The sequence below is a fragment of the Columba livia genome, chromosome 2 (assembly GCF_036013475.1).
Source record: "Columba livia isolate bColLiv1 breed racing homer chromosome 2, bColLiv1.pat.W.v2, whole genome shotgun sequence".
Lineage (NCBI taxonomy): Eukaryota > Metazoa > Chordata > Aves > Columbiformes > Columbidae > Columba > Columba livia.
The window spans coordinates 112,705,858-112,727,411 of record NC_088603.1 but is presented as its reverse complement, the minus strand read 5'-3'; the positions used below and the strand labels follow the sequence as shown (position 1 = coordinate 112,727,411).

Below are 21,554 nucleotides of genomic sequence, written 5' to 3'. Positions count from 1 at the left end.
TTAGAGGCATTAAATAGTTCAGGCTTTTTATTTAATATTTTCTGTTTTGTTCAGAACTTTCGATTACATTTGGAATCAAGTCCAGAAAGTTCTCCAGTAAAGTATGTCACAGCTGCTAAACCTCCAAAACAATTTAAAAAAGAACCAGGAGAAAGTGAACCTCAAGGTAACTTTACTATTAATTTTTCCTCTTCTTCTGACGAGTTGTATGGGAATCATAAGGCTTCCTTTTGGGGAGTGCTTTACAGAATAAGGTACAGTTGGTGCAGAACTAGACTTCTGGGATTGGAACTGTTGACCAGGGTTTTCGTATTTCTTTGTGTGTCACACCCGTGGCCATTGCAGTATGATAGCAATGGACATCCTTTTAAATCTGGGCTGTGTGGTGGGAAAGACTAGTCTTTTTTTCTATTGAGCTCTTGTTTTAGTGCGTTTTTATGCTTTATGCATGAGTATTTCAATGCTTAACTATTCTGTTTGAGTAAAAGTGGAGCGACAACTTTAAAAAGAAACAAACAGAAAAAAACCTAACCAAATCCTTTCATTTTCTTTGTAATAAAATAGTAAAACATATTTCAATTGAGTTCTTCTCTTGGATTGATTTCTGTTAAGGATTCTCTGTTGGTTACTGCTTCCTTTGAATAAGTGTCTGCATTTCTTTCTCCTAAGTTGTTCTACTCCATCTTGACCAAATTATGGATTGAGTAATCACTCTCTTGTTTTTATTACATAGCCTTCATTTGTCAGCCTGTGAATGCAGTTTGTCAAACGTTATGATAAGTGTGATGCGAATATTTTGACACAAGTATATTTGTCTAAGAAATATTATTGATGGATCACTAACATAGCTCTTGATTAACTTCTCTCTTGATATTTCATCCTTTTGCCTCCAGGTTTTTGGTTTGTTGGGGTTTTTCATTGACTTTTGACTGGTGCTTTTTTTTTTTTTTTAATTTGAACTTGATTTTTAGTGTACTGTTTAACTATTTAGCTTTACTAAATAGTTGTGTTGGGGTTTTGGTTCTTGGTTGTGTTTGGGGTTTGAGGTTTTTTGTGTTTTCTTTGCTTGGTTGCTTTTTGTTGTTGTTGGTTGGTTGGGGTTTGTTTTGTTTTGTTTTTTTTGTGTTTTTTGTGTTGTTTTGTTGTTTGTTTTTTTTTTTTCTTTCCTGCCATTATAGGGTAATTTTGAATGGCAAAATAATCCAACTGTACTGTTAGAGACTGTAAAAAATGGTTTTTTCCTTTCTTTTGCTATTCTTCATTGTTTCTTTTCCTTAATTGTTATAGAACACACCTCAGATGGGGACATACTATACAATTATGATTCTAATACTATACATAGAGCTATTTGTATGGGGTCATTAGAAACAGATTTAAACTGCTATGTAGTTTCACTAGTGGCCTTATTTATCTGCTGGCAAACTGCTCTGCAGAACTGCTGTGGAAATGTTGAAGAAAATTGCACTTTAAGTATATGTGGAGGAACACAGGAATACTGCCTCAAGGTTGCATCTTTTTTTATTAGCCATGAACAAATGGCAACATTGTCTTGAATATACTTTTGCAAAGTACTATTTGTGTAGCTCAAATTTCCTTTGCAACTAAAAACTTTATAATGAAGTTGTAATCTTTGATTAATTTTAGGTTTGGCTCCCAAGCAGTTGACACATACTTCATTTACAAATCAAACTTCTGAAACCGCAAACAGGTATAGTATATCCTACATTATGAAATTACAATAACCTTCCATAGAGTTATGAGGGGTTTTATTATAAGACTAACTGTGCTTTTGTCTCCCAGCCTCAACTTTCAGTTTCAAATAAGTGACAGATTTCAAATAAAAACAGATTTTCATTTTACCCAGTTATTAAGGGATGTTTTTATTTTGTTAAGAAAATTATTAAGCAAGATATTTGTGACTGCACGTTTGTTTTAAGAAGTAGAACTTAACAGAGTTGGGAAGACATTTCTAATGGTCTCTTGCTCAAATCAGATGATGAGAGAGTATAGGAAGAGTTTACCGCAGGTTTTTCACTTATTGAATTATGTCACTTCTGTAAGAGTTTTCTAATCCTTAAATTATGGAAGTCTATATGCAATCTTTTTAGGTGGGGAAGAGGGGTTTTAATTTGGGATTTTTTTGTGATTGCTGTGAAATGAAGGTGTCAGCTGCCATATAAAACATGATGCTTGTTCTTCAGACTAACTAAATTGTTCTTACTGCTAACAGTTAAAATTTACCTTTTGTCCTCGATCATGTTGACTGTTGTAGTTTTTGAACAATTCTGACATAGTCTCTGGTTTTAGCCAGTTACAAGCTAAAGACAATGATTTCTTCATACTTGATACCTCAAACAGCAACATAGTTGGCACAATGGTTAGTATTTCCATATTGATTTCTATATTCGTAATGAATATAAGAAGAAATGATGCAGTTCATTTTCAGTACATCTGTCTGAAGCCAGGTTAGCAATTCCGACTGTTCAGCCCTTTTGTACATGTTGAAAAACTCTACTGCTATGGAATTTCACAGAAAATGGGTGGTAAGGTAGATGTAAAACTAAAAAATGACTATTGTTAGATTTTTCAATAAATATTACACTAACTTAGATTTTTTTTTTCATATTTTTACTCTCAACTGCCACACAGTTTTATGGTTTTTACACAATTTTATTAACTTTATTAGCTGAACGAGCCCATATTGCTTTGCTATTATTCGAAGATATATTTTTCTTGTGAGAGCTTTCTTACCCTGCTTTCTATATGCTATCCAAGATTATAAGCCATCATTCTTTCTGTGATAGTCTTGCCCTAACACAGAGTAATGTGCATATCTGTAGTGTAGCTCTCTTTAGGGCTTTGTAAGAAAAGGTTGCAGCTGGAAAAGGCAAACCTTGAAGAAGCTACTTATGGAAAATTTTGGGGCACTGACAGGAATAAGAAAATTAGCTCTGATAAAGCGCAAAAAATGATGTTTTAAAAATGTCTGGCAAGAATTTTTATTTTTAAAAAGCTCACTGAGTTACCCTGCTACATATACTACAGCAGGTGCTACAATTAAGTGTTTGGCCCTATATCTTTAGTTTGCTCAGAAACAGAAAATATGTAAATACCTAGTTGAAGTAGGAGTATTTTTGTCTGTGTTTCACTTTGATGATCTCCACAAGTTTCACCCAAACCTGTAGTTAATGTTATTTTTCCACTAAATATAGTAGCAAGTTCATAGAATAACCTTGTTGATGTGTTATAGTTCTTTCCAGTTTTTCTTTCAGTTGTGACAAGGGGAAATGTAAACTGAGTGAGATTCCCATTATATCCGTCCATTTATTCCTCATGTCCTCTTATCCCTCCCTTCACTGCCAGCTGTTACAAGAGAATAAGTTTGAATTGTATTTGAAAGATTTATGAAATCTGTTTTATATTGCCCACTTATATTTGTGGAAATACTTACATGGCCTGCTTTAGCAGCTTGATGTATGATCTCTGAAACTAGAAACCTAAACCTTACCTAAGAAATATACAGCATTGGGCACCATCTGTTATGCTCTGAAAATGCCTCAGTTAAATGCTTGTATTAATGGTTGTGACTAACCTTCCCCACTTGGTTATAAATTTCGTATTTTATTTTTTGTCATTAAAAAACAAAACCCAACAAGAAAAAAACAAAACCCACAAACATTGTAATTAGACTACTTAAAAACTGATTTTTTGTTAATCTTTTTATTTCCTTATTTTCCCATTGGAATTACAAATTAAAATATATAGGATTGTGTTTTGGGCAATTAACTTGGATTTGCATCTCGTTAAAGTTTAGTTATACTAGTCACAACTACTTCGATTATCTAGGATGACTTGTATAAGCAGTCCCTTTTTAACATGAAACATTTGTATTTCAAGGGTTCCATTGTCAAATCCTTCATTAGCATCAAAATGCAGTAACTTCCTGTCATCTGAGGAACATAGTCAGAAGCTAAAAGAAGCAGGAAAAGATGGTGATAAGCAGCTGATCATAGTAAGTAATACTATTTTAGTAAGGCTTATAGCTTCTCAAAGAAATTACTTTTGAATTTTCAGTGCTGTGTTGTTCTGAACTTGTCTAAAATTCGTTACTTATGTGTACTACTATTACCATGGTAAATGGTTTGTCAGAGTAGAACCTGTACTAGATTGTCATTCAATGTTGATGGAAAAATGGTGGCAGACAGACTTAACATTTAAAGCTGATTCTTGTTAGTACAAATTTCTGATTTTTTTAATGGAGTGGCTATTCAATAAGAATACAGTTGTTTTAGGGAATTTGCCTTTACTTAGGTGCAAAATCTCAGTTTCTTAAAATTTCAGAATTATAGGCAGATTGTATGCAAAGTTAATATAAACAGTTTTATTCCCACTTCATTCATATGTCCATTGGTCTGAGACAAATTTAAAGATGTTCCCGTGGATGTACTCATTTTCACCATGATATTTAAGCAGCAATAGTAGTGTTCTTACCCTTTTTGCTATTAGCTACCAAATGCAGGTATTTCTTTTAACACAAGAAAATGCAAAATTAGGAGAAGGAGAGCAACACAGTCGTTTTTCTATATTGTGGAATCAGGCAACTTGATAGTGGAGCAATTGTTTGGTTGTATTGAATTTTATGTTTTTAATAATCCACGCATCAGATAATTCTTGAAAAATGAAAGGCTGGAGCTGGGGAGCTACAGCAGGAGAGGAATCCAGGCTGTTAGGAAGGAGGACTCTGTAGTAAGCTTTTTATGGAATTGCCTCTCTCACAAGTATAACTGGTGGTCTTGCTGAATTACGATTTTTTCATATAATACATGGATTAAGCACACAAAAATATTAAGTAAAACCAGGTGAATTCTGAATACTCTTTTATATCCATACTGAAATATTTTAAAATTGGAGCTTCTGATAACTACATTGATAAACGTATCCTTGATTTGCCTGAAGTTATACAAATCTAGGCACTTGATTGCCCAGCCACAGGATGATAAATGAGCTGTATCTAACATTTAAAAAGTATTTCAGCTGTTGCCGCTTTGAAACGCATTTAACAAACAGAGTTAAAATGCATGATTAAATATCTTGACTATATTAAAAGATCTATAAGAATATTCCTTTTAATTTCAGTAAAGCTAAGTTAGTTTTTGCTCGTACAGTAATAGAACTTGACTGAAGAGTTCCTAGCGTCTTTGACAAGAAGAAATACATAACTTTCTGCTTACTTACTGAAGAGAGGTTGTGTGGGTCTTTACAGTATTCATATAAAGAGGTTTTTCTGCAACTACTTGATTATGCTGGCAGTATTCTTGTTTTCAGTCCAAATTAGGAGAGTAATATTTTTCCCTAGATATTTATCAGTAAAAGTTTTAAGTTATTTACCTAGCAAAATTTTAGAACATATAGAATGGGTCATCAATGAAGAATACTAGGGAAAATGGGAAAGGCCTAGTTTTTTGTCTTCTGTGTGTATTTCTGCAAAGTGCAAGTGAGCACTGTATTTCATTTTAAAATGTGAAAGTAACAGCTTCATAATATCGAATATATTTCAGCACTTCATACAAATCGAATTCACTTTGATTTCATCTAATTCAAAGTGGGCTTTTTATTGTGTTGAAAGTGCATTTTGGTAAGGCCTGTAGTTTGCTTTAGGGAGAAAGTATTAGGTAAGGTATTGCTCTGTTATTCTTTTACCTGAGGGAAAACTGCTTTTATCATTGTCAAAACATATAGAGGAACCCAAATATTTGTTAAGCTATTTTGTAAAATACTATCCTTGACATCAGTTACTGTGGAGACGAGACATAGTTATGTCTAGAATAGCTTGTGCTAGCATCTGGAGAAGAAAAATCACTCAATTAACTTGTACAGTACCTGACTTTGCTTTTCAAGTACTCAAAAAATTGGGGATTAAATGCATGTAATAAAATAAGGTGCATTTTGTAATTAATAGTTTTGTTTGCAAAACTATGGTGAATTTCTTAAATGTGGATTCTGAATGGTTGGACTTTCTTTGTTTGTTTTGTTTGTTTAGGAAAAATTTTCAAATACATTTATATATTTCTGTAACATTCCTCTGAGAACAGAGAAAAGATTCATTTGGTTTAAAAGCTGTTCAGGTTGAACTTTCTCCTATAAGAGGCAGCAGTCTTAGTACACACAGTCAAATGTCTTAAATTAGCAATTACAGTGTCTGTAAAAAAAATTATAGTCAATAGCTAGGAATAATTTTTATTTCAAATTTCTGGTTACGAGAATATTGTGAGAAGTAGTTTCATTGTTCTTATTTTACCTTGAGCAAAGTTAGGAGGTTGTGCTTCTTAGCAGGGAACATTTAACTTGCACTTTGTTATACTTTTTTAAAAAATTAAATGCCTGAAAGCTGCAATTTTGGGCTCTATTGTGAGATCTGATTCTTTTGGAGAATTGTCAAGCCAGTCCATCTTAATGTATGTACAGAATCCTTTTTGCAACCAAAGTGTAAAACTAGTTGGGCTTGGTTTGACCCACCACATGATACGCTATCTTTGTTTTTGCTGGTTTTTTGCTATTTAATTTTTGTAGTCTTTTGTATTTAAGTTTTACATCTGTCCTTTTAATTGTCTTTAAAGTATCTGAGCCCCAGAGTCTGGGATGTTTACAAGATCGTCTGTGTATTCTAACCTTTTCATTTCCTGAGCTATATTTAGAGAGGTGTTATGGTAAAGCTTGTCTTTGTTTTCCACAATATGCTTTTTTTAAATATTTAATCCTTAAAGATGTATCTTACCTTTCTTCTTCTCCCATATAGTTGCTATAATGATAGGTTCATTTTTTATTTTTCTTAAGTAATATAATCTTTAACAAGCTTTAAGACTATTTGGCTGTAATAGGAGTAAAACAATACAACGTCCATTTGTAGAAGAAATATTTAGTAGCTGACTTGCACCATTTTCTTTCTTGGTGTGCATCATTTAGTTATCTGAGCAGCTTTCAAACATAAAATTATCTTCATTTTGTAGAGGTACAACTAAGATCAAAGATGAGTTTTCTGTTTTCTTCAGATTTGCTTGCTGTCACGCATCTTAAGAAGCAAGTCTCTTCAGAGCGTAGAACTTTAGCTGAAAACAGCAAGGAATCTAATGCTGCAACAAACTTTGTAAAATAAACGGTGACAGGAAAAAATGGTGTTTGAAGTGATGGCCAAGATTTAGGTTCAAACTGAGGAGAGTACGATCTGTTTTTCTGGAGCAAAGGAATTAAAATTGAGGCTAAAATATATTCCAAGTTGATGACTTGGTGTTTAGATTAGTCTGTTCCGAATATTTGTGAACTGTACCCTCTTGCACTTCATTTAAATGTTCAGTTGGTAGGTTGACAGGTTATGTGAAGCTCCATGTTGGAAGTTTTATAGAGTATTGCAGTGAAAGTGTACTTTCCAAGTACTGATGTGCAAATATGAGAACTTGAATATGAAATCATCTGTTCCTTTAACTTCTGAAATGGAAAGAACAACACATGTGCAAAGCATGTGTTTTCAATTTTCTTAAAATGAGATATGCTTTTTATCCAAGACAAGGAAAGTCAGTTGTTTGCTTCTTGTAAAAATTCTGCTTACCTGCCAGATCTAGGACAAAATTTTGACCGTAAGATGTAGATGATCTTTGTAGCAAATGCGTGGATCAGGGTTGCTTGATAGAAGATGCTTTTGATTCTAAGGTTTGAATTGGTGCTATGTATGGAAGTGATATGCATGCTAATTTAGTTTACACATTTGGATATCATACTTCAGTATTTCCTTACATAGATTTTGGTGAAACTTGAACATAGTTTCCTGTTTGATGTAAATAGGTAATATATGAAAGAAATGTTTTTATGTAAGCTGAAAACAGAATCCTTAGTGGAAATAATAAGTGTAAAAGTGATTTCTTATGAGACTGAAGAAAGTTACATAGCTATCATTTAAAGTTGCTGTTTTATTCCTTAAACTAGTATAGACTGGTTGTCAGTTGCTCTGAAGAACTGGAGAATAGCTTTTGGGCAATCTCTTGTTGTTCACATTAGTTAAGTACCACCTCTTTTCTTTCCTGTAATCCCAGTAACAACAAGGCAGTGGTTACTGCAGAAGTGACTGCGGAGGGAGTTTGGTAGTTGAGAGCAGTCATGGTTCTTCCCACACAAATCTTACCTTTGCGGATAGCTCTCCTCTGAGGGGGCAATAATGACCATCCTTTCTTATTATCACTCCTTCCCTTTTCTATGTCACTGCAGCAACCTGGCTTTGTCTAACAAATTCAGGTGGTTGTGTTTTGCGTCCTTTGTCCTGAAGGTGAGAACGTTTTGTAAGGTTAGCTGGGAACCTGATACAGGAATTCAGGCACCAAGGCTACAAACGTGTTGTGGGTTAACCCTGGTAGGCAGCTAGGCACTGTGCGGCTGCTTGCGTACTTGCCCCAGGTAGGATGGGGGAGAAGGGATGTGGTTGAGATAAGGACAGTTTAATAGGTAAAGCAAAAGCCGTGTGCGCAAGCAACAAGGAATTCATTCACTACTTGTCATTGGCTTGCAGGTATTTAGCCACCTCCAGGAAAGCCAGGCTTCATCTTGTGTAACAGTTGGGAAGACAAATGTTGTAATTCCAAACGTCCTCCCCTTCCTTCCTCTTCCTCCCAGCTTTTATTGATCAGTGTGATGTCATATGGTGTGGGACAGTTGGGGTCAGTTGTAGTCAGCTGTCTCTGCTGTCTATTCTCCCCACTTTCTGTGCACGCCCAGCTGACTCAATGGCACAGCAGAGTGAGAAACAGAAGGCCTTGATGCTGTGTAAGCACTGTGCAGCAATAGCTAAAATATCAGTGTGTTAGCAACACTATTTTGGTCAGGAATCTACAACATAGCACCGTAGCAGCTGCTGTGAAGCAAATTAACCTTATGCCAGCCAAAACCAGTACACATTGGAACATTCTCTGTAATGTTCTTGAATAATGTTTTTATATGGGTTGAGAATGGATTGATTGTCCATTGTAAGTATTGTGCAGATTTGGTCTTTAACTCATTTTTTTCATATTGCTTTAGCTAGTGACCAATGAGGATATTATTTCATAATGGATAATGACCCTTCATTTTCATTTTTCAAATATGTTAAATAAACATCACAGTTTTGAAAGTTTCAAGTTGATTTATATCTTTTGGCTAAAATAGCTTTTCAGAAAGGTGGATACTGGTGATTTTTTGTTGTTGTGGTTGGTTGGTTATGCTTTTTGTTAAATACCATGGTCTTCATTTTGAAGTGAAACTTGTTTCTGAGTTGGGTCATGTCTTCTGATCCTTCTGGTCAGCAAGGGGATCTACCCATCAGCTTCAATCTTGAATCCATCTTTTGTTGAAATAGCATTCTTTGACCTTTTCATTTTCTGTGGAGAGCCCAAAAATCTTTGTTTTGTTCCTTCCTGTTCTTATTACCTTTCCAGCCTGCCTGTTTCTATGGCTGGGTTTTATTCTTTGTTCTGTGAAAAGACTAGAAGAAAAAAAATAATCTTCACCTAACTAACACTAGGTAATCAAGAAGGAGGTGACCTAATCTGTGCCTGAAGAGAGAAAATATTTAAAAAAAAAGAAAAAAAAAAAAGGGGGCCCCTTTTCATCTCCTACAGAGGCACCAAATGCCTTTTTTGCTTGCAGGGCTCCTTATTCCACATATGGAGGATCAGCAGACATGCACCTTCTCAAAGAAGATGTTGGTAAGACTTTTCTTTCTGTCTAACACAGAATTAAGAAACCCTTCTGGAGATTAAGGCAACATGTCACAATGTTCAGTTGCAGTTAGCCTTGAAACAGTGGATCTCGTCTATCCCGTGCTTATGTTAATGAGGATTGCCTGAGATGTCAGGAATGCTTAATTGCCATCTACACATGCAGAATTTGATTAGGAAATAAAAGTATTCTTGCTCTTTGTTGTTACTGTGTAGAAAATTGCGTTTATTTTTAAACAGAGTAACACATTTTTCTGCCTGTAACCCCACATTTTCTAAATATTGTTCTGAAAAACATTTCTGTAAGTTCTGAGAGTCGAACCTCTTCCATCTTTTTCTAGTTGTGACAAGTCAGCAGTTTATTCTCCAGTACCCAGTATGTGATGTTCGCTGAGAAGATATATATATATATATTTTTTTTTTCCCCCCCTCCAAAATTCCAGTTTTAAGTTTTTATTTACTCTAATGTGTAATGCATAAGGTGTTCTTGGGTTGTTTTTGTTTTTTGTTCTTCCTCCCTCCACATTAGGAAGGTCTGGCAACCTTTAATGCAGTATTTTTGTTTGGGAGCACTTTTTCCCTCTTGATGCATGCCCTTTCCACTTTTGCTTATGCAGTGACATCAGGTTAAAAATAGATCCTGTAGATGTTTTGTTAAAGTACAAAAACGCATTCTATGCATTCTTCATAATTCCTGACTTTGTTTTGCATGTCCTGTTTGGTTTTTTTGTTTTTGTTTTTTTGGTAGTTGTAGTCTGTACTGGATTTTTTTTTTCCTGAAGCGTTATGTACTGTGGTATGGATTTGAAATAGTACTTCAGTTACACAAAAAGGCTGTGTTCTTTATGACCCTCAGGATACTGTAAAGTGTTTGCTAAAAAACACAGTCAGCATTTGTTAGGGCTACAGCGTTTATAAGATTGCTTTAGATACTACAGTGTGTTTTTTCTGATAATTTGCGTAACAGATTTTTAATACTAACCTCTGTGTGTAGCCTACTGATACAACTGGATGCACGTAAAAATACTAATATCAATGAAATCTTTAAAAAACAAACCCACAATACCAGCAATATCCAAGCAAGTCAGACTGTAAAATACAACAGGGCAGTGCTATTCCAGGGAAATTATCTGTTCCCTGGACACTTGCAAAACAGCATCTGTATGGACAAGGCAAGATGGATAAGTTAGGAAGCCTGACAATTTTGAGGATATTGTTGCCCCAGATTTTTTTATTAGTTCCTACGTAGCTAGGATTTTTTTTTCTTGATATTTTTGGTGGTAAGCTAGTAGCTATTTTAGCTTAAATACCTTTAGCTTCTTGATTGTTTGAACAGAAAATGTTTCATGAGACTTACTTCAGTACTGATACGTACCAAGTATTTTCAAAGTTGTTTATGTAGCTGATTTTTCTCATTTACATGACTTATTTTTTGAAGTATATTCCAAGCATGAAAATAGACTTCTTCTTCACTTACCATACCCTAGATATAGGGGATATGTTATCCATTTTCAAAATAGGAATTAATAAGTTTGGTTTGATTGGTTCATCTTAAGATAATCGCCATACATCATCCTTCCTGCTGAACGGCCCTTTTACATCTTTCATGTATAAACCCTTGAAATGCAGTATGTTTTGGTGGCCAGGTGGGTACTTTGTTTTGAACTACATTGCTGTATTAAAGGAAGTCTGCAGGTAAAATGTGTTGGATTTTTATACCTTCAGAAACCTCATCTTATTCTGACTTTGCAAATCTAACTTCAGGGTTCATCTTTCCTTTTTCCTTCAGAAAATTAATGTACTCCTGTTTCTCCTTCTGTATACAGTAGGAATGTATAAATTGAAGTACTATTAAAGCAGTGGCTTCTCGAATTCAGCTGTTTTCTTTTGGCTGATTTCCATATGTGTGCCCTAAAGAAAAGTGGAACTCTGAGTTCATCTGGCCAGTTGCACCTTTAGTCTCTTCTTGGGAAGAAACTGATACCTACATTTTAGATTTCACTAATGACTGCGTGATACAATTTACTGTTGTGTGGAGAACTGAGCTGTCATCTAGCTCTTAGAAGTACTTGGAAGACTGAGTGATTCGTAAACACTTTTGCTGTGTTGCAAAGTCCTTTCTTCTGTAAAGTTGGCTTTTTCACTATGAATATTTTCAGCTCTTAGAAAACAAAAGTAAATTTAGGTGAACTGTTTTCTTGCAAGTTGTGCACCTTCAATTTGTGTACACAGATCAATTTCCTTTAAAAAAACATCCTCAAGTTGTCTTTTGCTTATATAGTATCCTATGAGTATAAAATAACTTTTTGTTTATTACTTGTGATATATGTTAAAATAGATTAAAACTGACATTTATTGCTGCTTACATAAAAGAAAATAAAGTATTAGAACATTAAGCCATAACTTAAACTACACGTCTCTGTCCAGAGACTTCAATCTAAGTGGTATTTTCTTTCTCTTTGCAAAAGGCACCCCCTGTACCTGACACTTCACTATTAGGCACCAACTCCTTAATGTGATCATACCTCCAAATTAATAACACTGTTTTAATGAATAAGTAGCAAAGCAATAGGTACTGGTAGTGCTCTTAATTTGGTAATTCTTGGTTATAGAGTAGGAGTATAAACTAAAGGGTCATGGGTTAAATGGTTCGATCTTCCATTTGTAGGTGCTATCCAGTGTGTGAAAATAAGTTATGAACCCCACGCAGTTAAGATAGCATGTCAAACATCATAATTAGGTGTTTCCAATGAAGAGCTAAGACTTAAGTTCTGAGAGTATATTAAATGAGGTTTTTAATCAGCGAAGAAAGGACTAAAAAACCATAATGCTATTTGATTGCCTCAAAATATTTGGTTTTCATAAAAACCTAAAAGGTAGCAATCACCTACTGCAGATGTATTGCTGATCTTAAATAATTATTATTTCCATAACTTTTGTTTTTTATAATATCCTTCCAAACATTCAGGAAAATGGTTCACCTTTGGCTTGCTTTGGAGCAGCTCACAAACAAAAGACACAAAGCAGCAGAACTGTAGGGAAAACCAAATAGCATGGGGCTGGATGTGGGAATTTTCTTTCTGGAAGATGACCATATTTATTGCAAATAGGGTAACAAAGGAAGAATTAGCTGTTCTTTGTATTTCATAAAATAGAAGTTCAAAACATAATGGGGGGAGCTAATTTTAGTGTTAAGTAGAGTTTGCTCTGTGATTGATGCTTGTGCCTTTTGAGTCTGCTTGGGTTTTTGAAAGATGGAATTCTAGATTCTCTTCTTGTTTTCTCCCATTTCACTCCATTCTAGCCTCTGTGTTGAGTTTCCAGAAGAGAAGTTACAAAGGGCATGTCTGATTAGATGAAGGTTCTGTTGAACTGTATTTACTGTGCTCACAATTGACAAATACTTTTCTTTTTTCTCTCTTTCTCTCTTTTTTTTTTTTTTTTTCTTTTTATAGGATGCAGGACAGAAGAGATTTGGTGCTATTTCCTGTAATATTTGTGGAATGCTTTACACTGCATCAAATCCAGAGGATGAAACCCAACATCTGCTATTTCATAACCAGTTCATAAGTGCTGTAAAATATGTGGTAAGAAAACTTTATCTTTTTAAAGACATATTTGCTGTGTAGTAGTTACAATATGTATTACATTAAGTAATATTTTAATAGATTAGTGTCACAGTAGGCCATAAATAATCCACTTTGGGAAGTAAATGCTTTAAGAGCCATGGTAGAGAGGTTATATGTAATGTATAAAAATATTTAGTAAGATAGTGGTGTTTCATTGCTGTTGCATTTTTTCTGTTACAATTCCTTAATCTTGGAGTGGATGAGGTTGGTGGTAGAATGACAAAAGAATGTCACTGTTCTGAAAAAGCTAAATACAGCTTTCAGTACAACTGGTATTTGCAATGGTTGGCTTAATAGTCAGATGAAGAGCTGATTGTACTGGTTTTTTGATTGTGCAATCTTAGATGACTTCTAAATTACTTTTTCTTAATTATGTGTAATTTGAAGAGAGACTGCCTAGGAATCCAGCTGATACAATTTTATTAAAACTATACTGTATATTGAAACTTTACTGAATTGATAATGTGATGGTAATTTTTGTATTTAAAGTCCAAAGTATTATTCCTTCATTATATGTGCTGTATCTATCTTCCATATTAAAGCTTAGATTTGAAAAATTCTGTGCAATTTAAAGTATATTGTAAAATCAGCTACTTCACAGTAGCTGATATTACAAAACTTATAGGAAATACCTGTTCAAATGTCTGAAATCCAGAACAGAATCCACAAAGTCTATTTTCTTTATCACACATGTTACCTTCAGTACTCTACACTCGAGTAGATAAGACCTCCAGGATAACTGAACTGAGGCCACCATTTCATTTCATGTAGGCACCAAATGGCTGTTGGGCTACTCTTAAACCTCAAGCTCAATTTTATCCCAGTGTTTGCAAATATAAAGATACATCTTCATAGCTGAAGTGTTTGAAACTATCTGGTAAATTGTCCTGGTATCTGTTCTGTTCTTGGTTGGTTTTTGCTGAATAAACGAGACATCTTGGATGATCTCTTCTGATATACATGAGCTACATTATAATGTGAGACTGGTCAGAAAATCTGCTGGAATGCAGTACATTATAATGGCATTATATAATGTGTTTCCTTGTTTTGGACTAGGTGATATCCAGAGGTCCTTTCCAACCCAACTATTCTGTGATTTTATTCCTATTTGTCCTTTCTGGGCCACCCCCTTCAGCCCCTCACCTCAAGTACTTTCAGATCTTGAATGTTACCCAAGACATAATTTACAGAATTATTACAATCAAAATTTACAGAAGATGGCATTAGTTCTTTTGGACAGAAGCTGGCACATGAGTTCAGTAGTTACTTAAAGCTGCTATGGTCATGTAGGTAGGAAGCTGCACTGAAGTTGGAATATTTTGGAGGTTGAAAGAGACGAATTTTCTCACTTGTACGTATGTCCAGAATAATAACATCATTAACATAAAAATGAAAGAGCTGACTGCCCTAAACCAGATGTAAATAACTATGTATAAAGTTAGATATGCTTTTAATTTGAGAAAAACTTTCACTATTATTTTCTCAGTTGCTGGTAATCTTTTTAAGCTTCACACAATGCGTACTCAAATTATTTGTATTGTCAATTCAGTGAGTAAATAGTTCTATCTCTGAAATCGTTTAAGACTCTAGTTATGTTTTGTGACATTGTAGACGGTTATAGAGTGATGATTTAGATGGTTATTCTAGAAAAGAAACTGTAGAGTAAGAGGCAAAGGAAGGAGTCTTGTGAGTCTTTAAATTCTCCTCTGATATTTGTTTTTATCACAATAATTTGATTGTTGCTCTGTTTTCTGCATGGGCAAGTAACTTTTGCCATGCTAAACAGATAAGTCTCTAACACATTTGACCCATAGTGGTTCTTAGGTGATTGTATAGTAGTGTCCGTGACAAAAACATCTTTACCGCCTCTTAGAAAGTAATTTGAATTTTAGGTAAGCCCTCTTGGAAGTTTATTAGCACACCAGGTCTCTACTTGTTCATTCTTAGTCATCCAGAAATACTAGAAGAACGATTGCTAGTTATCTTAGTTCTTGCGGGGATTGTTGGGAGTTTGGCTTGGAGGTGTGATGTGCTTGTTTCTAGATATTTATATGTAGTTACTGTGTTGAAACTGTGACTACATTCCTTTTCATGACAGAAAGTGTTAACTGGACAGTAGCATCATGAGATTAAAAAAAATATGCTAGGGAAAGTCTTGGTAACTTCTTGGTTAGACTTTCTGTTCTTGGTCACCTTGGTATGTTACTTTATTAGCTCTCCAGATATTCTTTGTTATGCAGTTAATTTATTGGGCATTATTGTTGATTTGGAGGCCATTCTAAGGTACCTTAGAAGCACTTTTTCATTCTCTGGTCATTCACATTCTTCATGCCACATGATGCAGTCCTAGCCTGACTTGAGACTTTTCTCATTTTTTCTCCCTTTTGAGTGTTTCTTTCCATGTGCATAGCAGTTGGTTCTATTGGTAGTTTATTTCACATACAAAGAAAGCCTATATTCATTATCATGCTAGAGCTTCTTGCTGTGAACTGTGAAAATGCACTTTATTGTTAGGGTCTTGCTCACCTACTTGCAGCTGCTTTGTGGGTTTTTTAAAAATACTGAGTAGCCAGAAGATAGTTTGCATGGAAACAATAAATTATTTACTATCTTCAAAAAAATGTAATTTTCTTTGTGTGTGTGTGGTTGTTGTTTCGTTGTTGTTTTGTGCTGTGTTTTGTTTGGTTGGTGTTTTGTTTTTTAAGGCCTATCTTGTTTCTTTTAGTACAAATTTATTTTTAGGTGTCTAGAAATTCCATGATGCCCCTGAAGTAGGACAGGCTAAATTGGAATACCTGTTTTGTCATGGATGGCTGCTAGATAAAATAAGGAAATTGCAGGCCTTGTGTGGAGGGAAGGTTTAGCAAGTTTAATGACATTTTCTGTATTTGGGAGCAGAAGATTGGCAAGGACAGACAGGGGTTTTCTGAAGGCTGCCATTTGCTGTTAACAGAAGTGTGCAAATTGAATAAGCATGTAAGTAAAGGTGGTCAAGGATAGTACTGGAGCAGGAAGAGCCTAACATGAGAGATGGCCTCTACTGCAGGCCTGTGTAGGAATCTGTCTCACTATTCTTCTGGTTTCAGACATCTGAAAGTCTCCAGAAAGAAATACACCCTTCTAGCATGTGTGTGCATTGAGTGATGACACGTCCATCAAGTCGTTAACTCCAGGGGGATGGATAACTTTGGAATGGATCTGTGGTTCAGTTTTATAAAGTCCTCTAGCTGTGATACCACATGATATCGATTATGTATCCTCTCTGTGATACCACATAGTATCAATTTAGTATTCCTGAAAAGTTCTTTCTAAGAGCAAGACATTGTTTTTAATTATGTTTTTAAGTTGCAGAACCAAATGCTTCAGTTGGTTTCAGGTGCCTGATGTGAAGGCAGTTAATGTGTTTTTACTTCAAACTCATAATCTTCATTAAGAATATCTTGAGCTGAAGAAAGTAGAAGAAGCTGTTATTTGGGCAAATGTCTAATCTGCTAAGTTTTAAGTAGCTATTTTTCTGTAATTGCAACCAAGCCCATCTGTGAGGTTCTTAAGATTTTCAGATAAAAAAAAAAAAGGACAATGTTTGATTTATTGGAACTTTATGTTAATAGAATTGGGATTGAAGGTGATGATGAACTTCATGTCACCTTAGAAAGATTTCATGGTTGTCTTGATTTGCATTAGTTCCAAAAGTGATACATCTGTACAATGTAAAACTTAGTATTTCAAACCAAGTTCTTACCATTAGCTATCATCTGTAATAATCTTAGTTTTAACAGAAGGCAGTATTTAGTAATTACATCCGAGGGTGTTAATGTTTTCTACAGTCAAAACTTATTTCTCCATATTACAGTCATAGGAGAGAGGCAGAATATCTGTAATTTGATGAAGGAAGTGGAGAAGAAGAATGCAGTAAGCCCACTTCTCAGCTACAAATTATCAAGGATAAAAGTGCCCAAAATTTCATACTGAACTTGATTACTAGGGGAAGATTTCATTAGTGTTTTTCTTAGTAAAGAACAAGAATTATACAGTATTAAGCGTATCTTTCTCATACCTCAATATTTTTGAGGAAAAAAAAGTAAAAGAAGAAAACACCACTGATTTTCACGTATTTGTATTCATTTGTGAAATAGGGAGCACAGGCAAGCCAGAATTCACTTATATAGAAAAATACCAGGTTTGCTGTCCCATTTCCTATTCTTACATAAGAACTTCTAAAATGCAAGGAAATGCATGGGAAGCAGTTCATTGTTTCTTCTAAGTTGGGCTTTCAAAGGAAAATCTACATCAGATATTATTTAAACTATAAGCAGAACATAGTTTTTGTGAAATCGAGAGCTGAACACTTCAGCTACAATGTCATTAATGTTGGAGCCATCTTTCCAGTTGTATACATCATTCATTAAATACATATATAGTATCCAGTGAAAGCAATGCACTACGCAGTGTGTTCGTACCTACCGTTCATATTACTTTTTCATGGTGTAGCAGTGACTGCTCATCTAGATTGCTTCTGCTTGCTTATTAAGGTGCAATGGCAACAGGATTACAGAAGAAATAAATAATTCAAAAAAAAGGCAAACTTAAATCTTGTTTGAATTGGGAAGAAAAGTTAGAGGAAGATTAAAAATGAGGTAACTGTTCATTGCAGAGTTGCCTTATGTTCTCAAAAGATGACAGATACCTGTGGGATAAGTAGCCATAACGTGGAGGGTATTGCGAGTTGTCACCCACCAGTGGGGCTCTGTACAGCACCAGTCTGCCCAGCTGGGGTGATGAGGCCGTATGTGCCTTGCTGCTGCTGCCTATAGGTCATGTGTTGTTGAGTTTTGACTTCCAGTATCAGGGAGAAGAGGTATAATCATGTTCTTTTACTCCAGGCCTTGCAGAACCTGTGTCCTGGTGTGAATAATAGCTTTCCTTTTAACCTCTTGGGTCATCACAAGCAACATATATGAATCCTTGGACATCTCATTCAACAGTAAAAAAGCTGTAATGCCCTTAAGTAATGTCAAATAAAAGGAAAGGAAAAGCAAATTTTCTGACATTGCAGTACAATGTTGTAAAGTGCATTGCAGACATAATGCTTTTGTTACTTACTATAGGAAGTTGTTCTTGCCATCTGCCTGAGTGGAGTCCTTTAGTTCACAGTGATTAAAACAAAATACAACAGTCTGCAAGATGTTTTAATAGCACTAAAATACTGTGATTTTGCTAGAAACTCCACATTAATAGGTGTGTTAAGGGAAGTCGTCTTCAGACCACATGCAAGATACTGGTACTAAGGTGTATTTTGTGTGTTGTAGATATCTATCTCGTAGGATCAGTCTCAGTTGAAGCTATAGCATATTTTCTTTAACGCCTTTAATGTTAGGATAGGAAAGAGCTGTGACCCCTCTTGTGCATTGCTTCCATAGGTCTGGTTTAAAGGAAGCACAATTCATTCCTTACTAAGACTGAACAATAAGGATACTGGAGATGCAGATACTTAAAGAAAATCTAACATTTCACTTAGGAAATTCATAGAGCTGCTTCAGTAACAAAGGAATATGGCTTTAAAATGTTTTCTCTGATGTAAACCAAATGCACTAAAAATCTTGGATGAGCTTAGGATTTGCAGAAGATTTTTGGAAAGCTTTATCCAAAAGATTTATTTCTGAACAAATTCCAAAATGCTTCAATTGAAACTCCCCCTCCTGTAAATATGATCAGTCCTCATATTGTACTAATTACTTAAGAAAATTAATAGGTAGGCAGTAGCAAAAATAATAAGCTCTAAGTATTAGAGAGTCAATTATTGCATTTTTACGGAATTATTTTTAGATTGCTACTAATATACCATTGCTTAAAAGTATAACAGCAGTAAGCTGTTCAGAAACATTTTCTTCCATCAGATTTCATTTTGTTTGAAATACTTGGCTATTACGTTAACAGAGTACCTTAACCTAAAATTTAGAGTTGAATTTTCTTCATTAGGCCTGCAACATTCTGGATGCTTTAATGGCAGGATTATGAAACACATTGAATTTATCTGCTGAGGGGTGGTCACAGTTGGTTTAAAATAGATTATGGAAAACTTTTGCAGGGCAAACAGCCAGCCAAAAGGCAGCAAAAGACAAAAAATTGAGAAAGGATGGTGTTTGAGGTTGGAGAGGAGTAATCCTTGCCTGAATGTTTTGAAAACCTTTCCTAACAGTCTCAAAAGTTGTATCGCAGTCCCACAAACTGCACTTTTCTGCTTACCTGAATATTATGATATTGCTGTTTCCTGTCCTTTGTGTTCAGACCGTAATATATAAAAATCCAAATAGGATCTTCATTTGTGTTTGTATTTAGTGCAACTACTACTGAGAAGAAAAACACACAGGATTGAAATGGTGTATGTGTTGCAGCCATTGCCATGCTGGGTACTAAACTCACCCTTAAATAGTTCCAGGGCTACCAGCAAGTAGATACATTTCTAAAAGATTGTTCTCTTCATGTCTTGTTTGGGGTAAGGGAGTAAAATCAGCATGATTAAAATGAGATACAGATCAAGTATTGTAACACTTAAGTTTGTCATTTTTTGTGGTAGTATATATGGCATTCGTTCAATGCCAAATTCCATTGTTTGGTCTTTAGTTGAACGTTATTTTGTGGGAAGGCACAGATTTCAATGAGAATTATTCCATCAATATTGTTTCTTCAAAGGCTTTTTTATTTAAAGTTGCTTTGAGTAAGACTTGTACATCAGCCTTTCTAGTGGCTGAAGTTACTTCTGCATTCAGTATTTTTAGGTCCCATCAAAGCAACTTGAGTTTTAATATCTACCAGTCCCATCTTACTAGATTTAAGTGGCTTTTTTGTTTTGTTTTTTTCCATGCAGGTACTGCTCATTATTCACCACGAGTGTGGATCTGAAGAAGAGTTAATTACCTCTATTTTTTTGAGTATGTTTATACTTCAGATACACACAACGTAGCCTCCTTCCCCATTAGATTCTTAGAAGGTAGTTATAACATTTTTTTCTAGTATCCTTCTTGTGGCTTTAACAGTTATGATCAGTAACAAAATAAACTATTCCTTACATTTTGGGCAACTGCATGCCAATCAGTTCACTTAGAACCTCCTGGAGGTCTTTCGCATGCCAAACTTTAAATCTGAGTGTGTATTTGTGGAGGTAACTATGTTAAAAAGAAATACTTTATTAAAACTTAGGGTTTTTCCCATTCACTGGACTTTGGAAAATAAGTATTAACTAGGTTTGGAAATCAGTTACGTGAGCCAAGTCTGCTACTTCTGTTGTAAAATTCAGTTTGCACTGCAGTCCTGGGGGGAAAGATCTAGTTGGGAATTATAAGACACTTTCACAAATTGTTTCTAGATATAGATAGGCTATTGTATAAATAAAATATTTTATATGTTGTGCTCGTTTTTAAAAGCTAGCTGAAGTTTCCTTGTCTAGCAAAGCAGCTGCTAAATAGTGTGAAGTCTCTGCATAAGTTCAGTGTCTAGAACAATAATGTGCAATTTTTGTTTGTAAAAGTACATCTTGTGTATGGTATTTAGATAAGTGTTTGTTTTATTTAGGGTTGGAAAAAGGAGAGAATTTTGGCTGAATATCCTGATGGAAAGATAATAATGGTTCTTCCTGATGACCCAAAGTATGCACTTAAAAAGGTATGGAGAAAAGGACTGGACTTGTATATCTTACATTGTTTGATATTTCAGTATGAGTAATGAGAATGTTCATAGAAAGTTATATAATTTATGTGGGAGCAGCTGAAGTTAGACTCGAAACTTCAGTGGTTCTGTAGCTTTCTCCACAAACAGATTGGACATCTGACTCTTAAGCACTGCTGCTCTCCTCCTGGAGAGGATGATTCTAGGCAGGAGTGGGAAAAGCATCGACCAACTGATATTTTTATATTTTTAAAATATACTTGCTAGAAATCCAGCAGATATTTCATGTAATAAAACTTCCTACTATATTTAAACAAACTGAAATGTATTAACATTATTACACAGCATGAATATGGCAACATTTACTAAATGATTTTTGGATAAAACCAGATTTATTTAGAAAGCAGCCTCGAAGTCCTGTAGTCCATTCCCGTGTCCAAAGCAGGATCATCTCTGGTTATCATGGATCTGACAACTTTCTAAAGCTTCTACCACTGAAGGTTTTTATGACCCCTTCAGGCTC

At 34.9% G+C, this 21,554-nt stretch overlaps 1 protein-coding gene across 3 annotated transcripts in view; it reads left to right on the top strand.

The window, feature by feature from the left end:
- ESCO1 (establishment of sister chromatid cohesion N-acetyltransferase 1) overlaps positions 1–21,554 on the top strand; it is a 33,796-nt gene that overhangs the window by 5,703 nt on the left and 6,539 nt on the right. For 2 of the 3 annotated variants that reach the window (XM_065053305.1, XM_005498369.4), the window contains exons 5-9: positions 55–166; positions 1,645–1,708; positions 3,898–4,012; positions 13,193–13,324; positions 20,939–21,028. In XM_065053305.1, the coding sequence (XP_064909377.1) occupies positions 55–166; positions 1,645–1,708; positions 3,898–4,012; positions 13,193–13,324; positions 20,939–21,028 (513 nt within the window). Of the gene's footprint in view, positions 1–54; positions 167–1,644; positions 1,709–3,897; positions 4,013–13,192; positions 13,325–20,234; positions 20,358–20,938; positions 21,029–21,554 lie in introns of all 3 variants that reach the window. The other variant, XR_010470492.1, reaches the window with a different exon arrangement.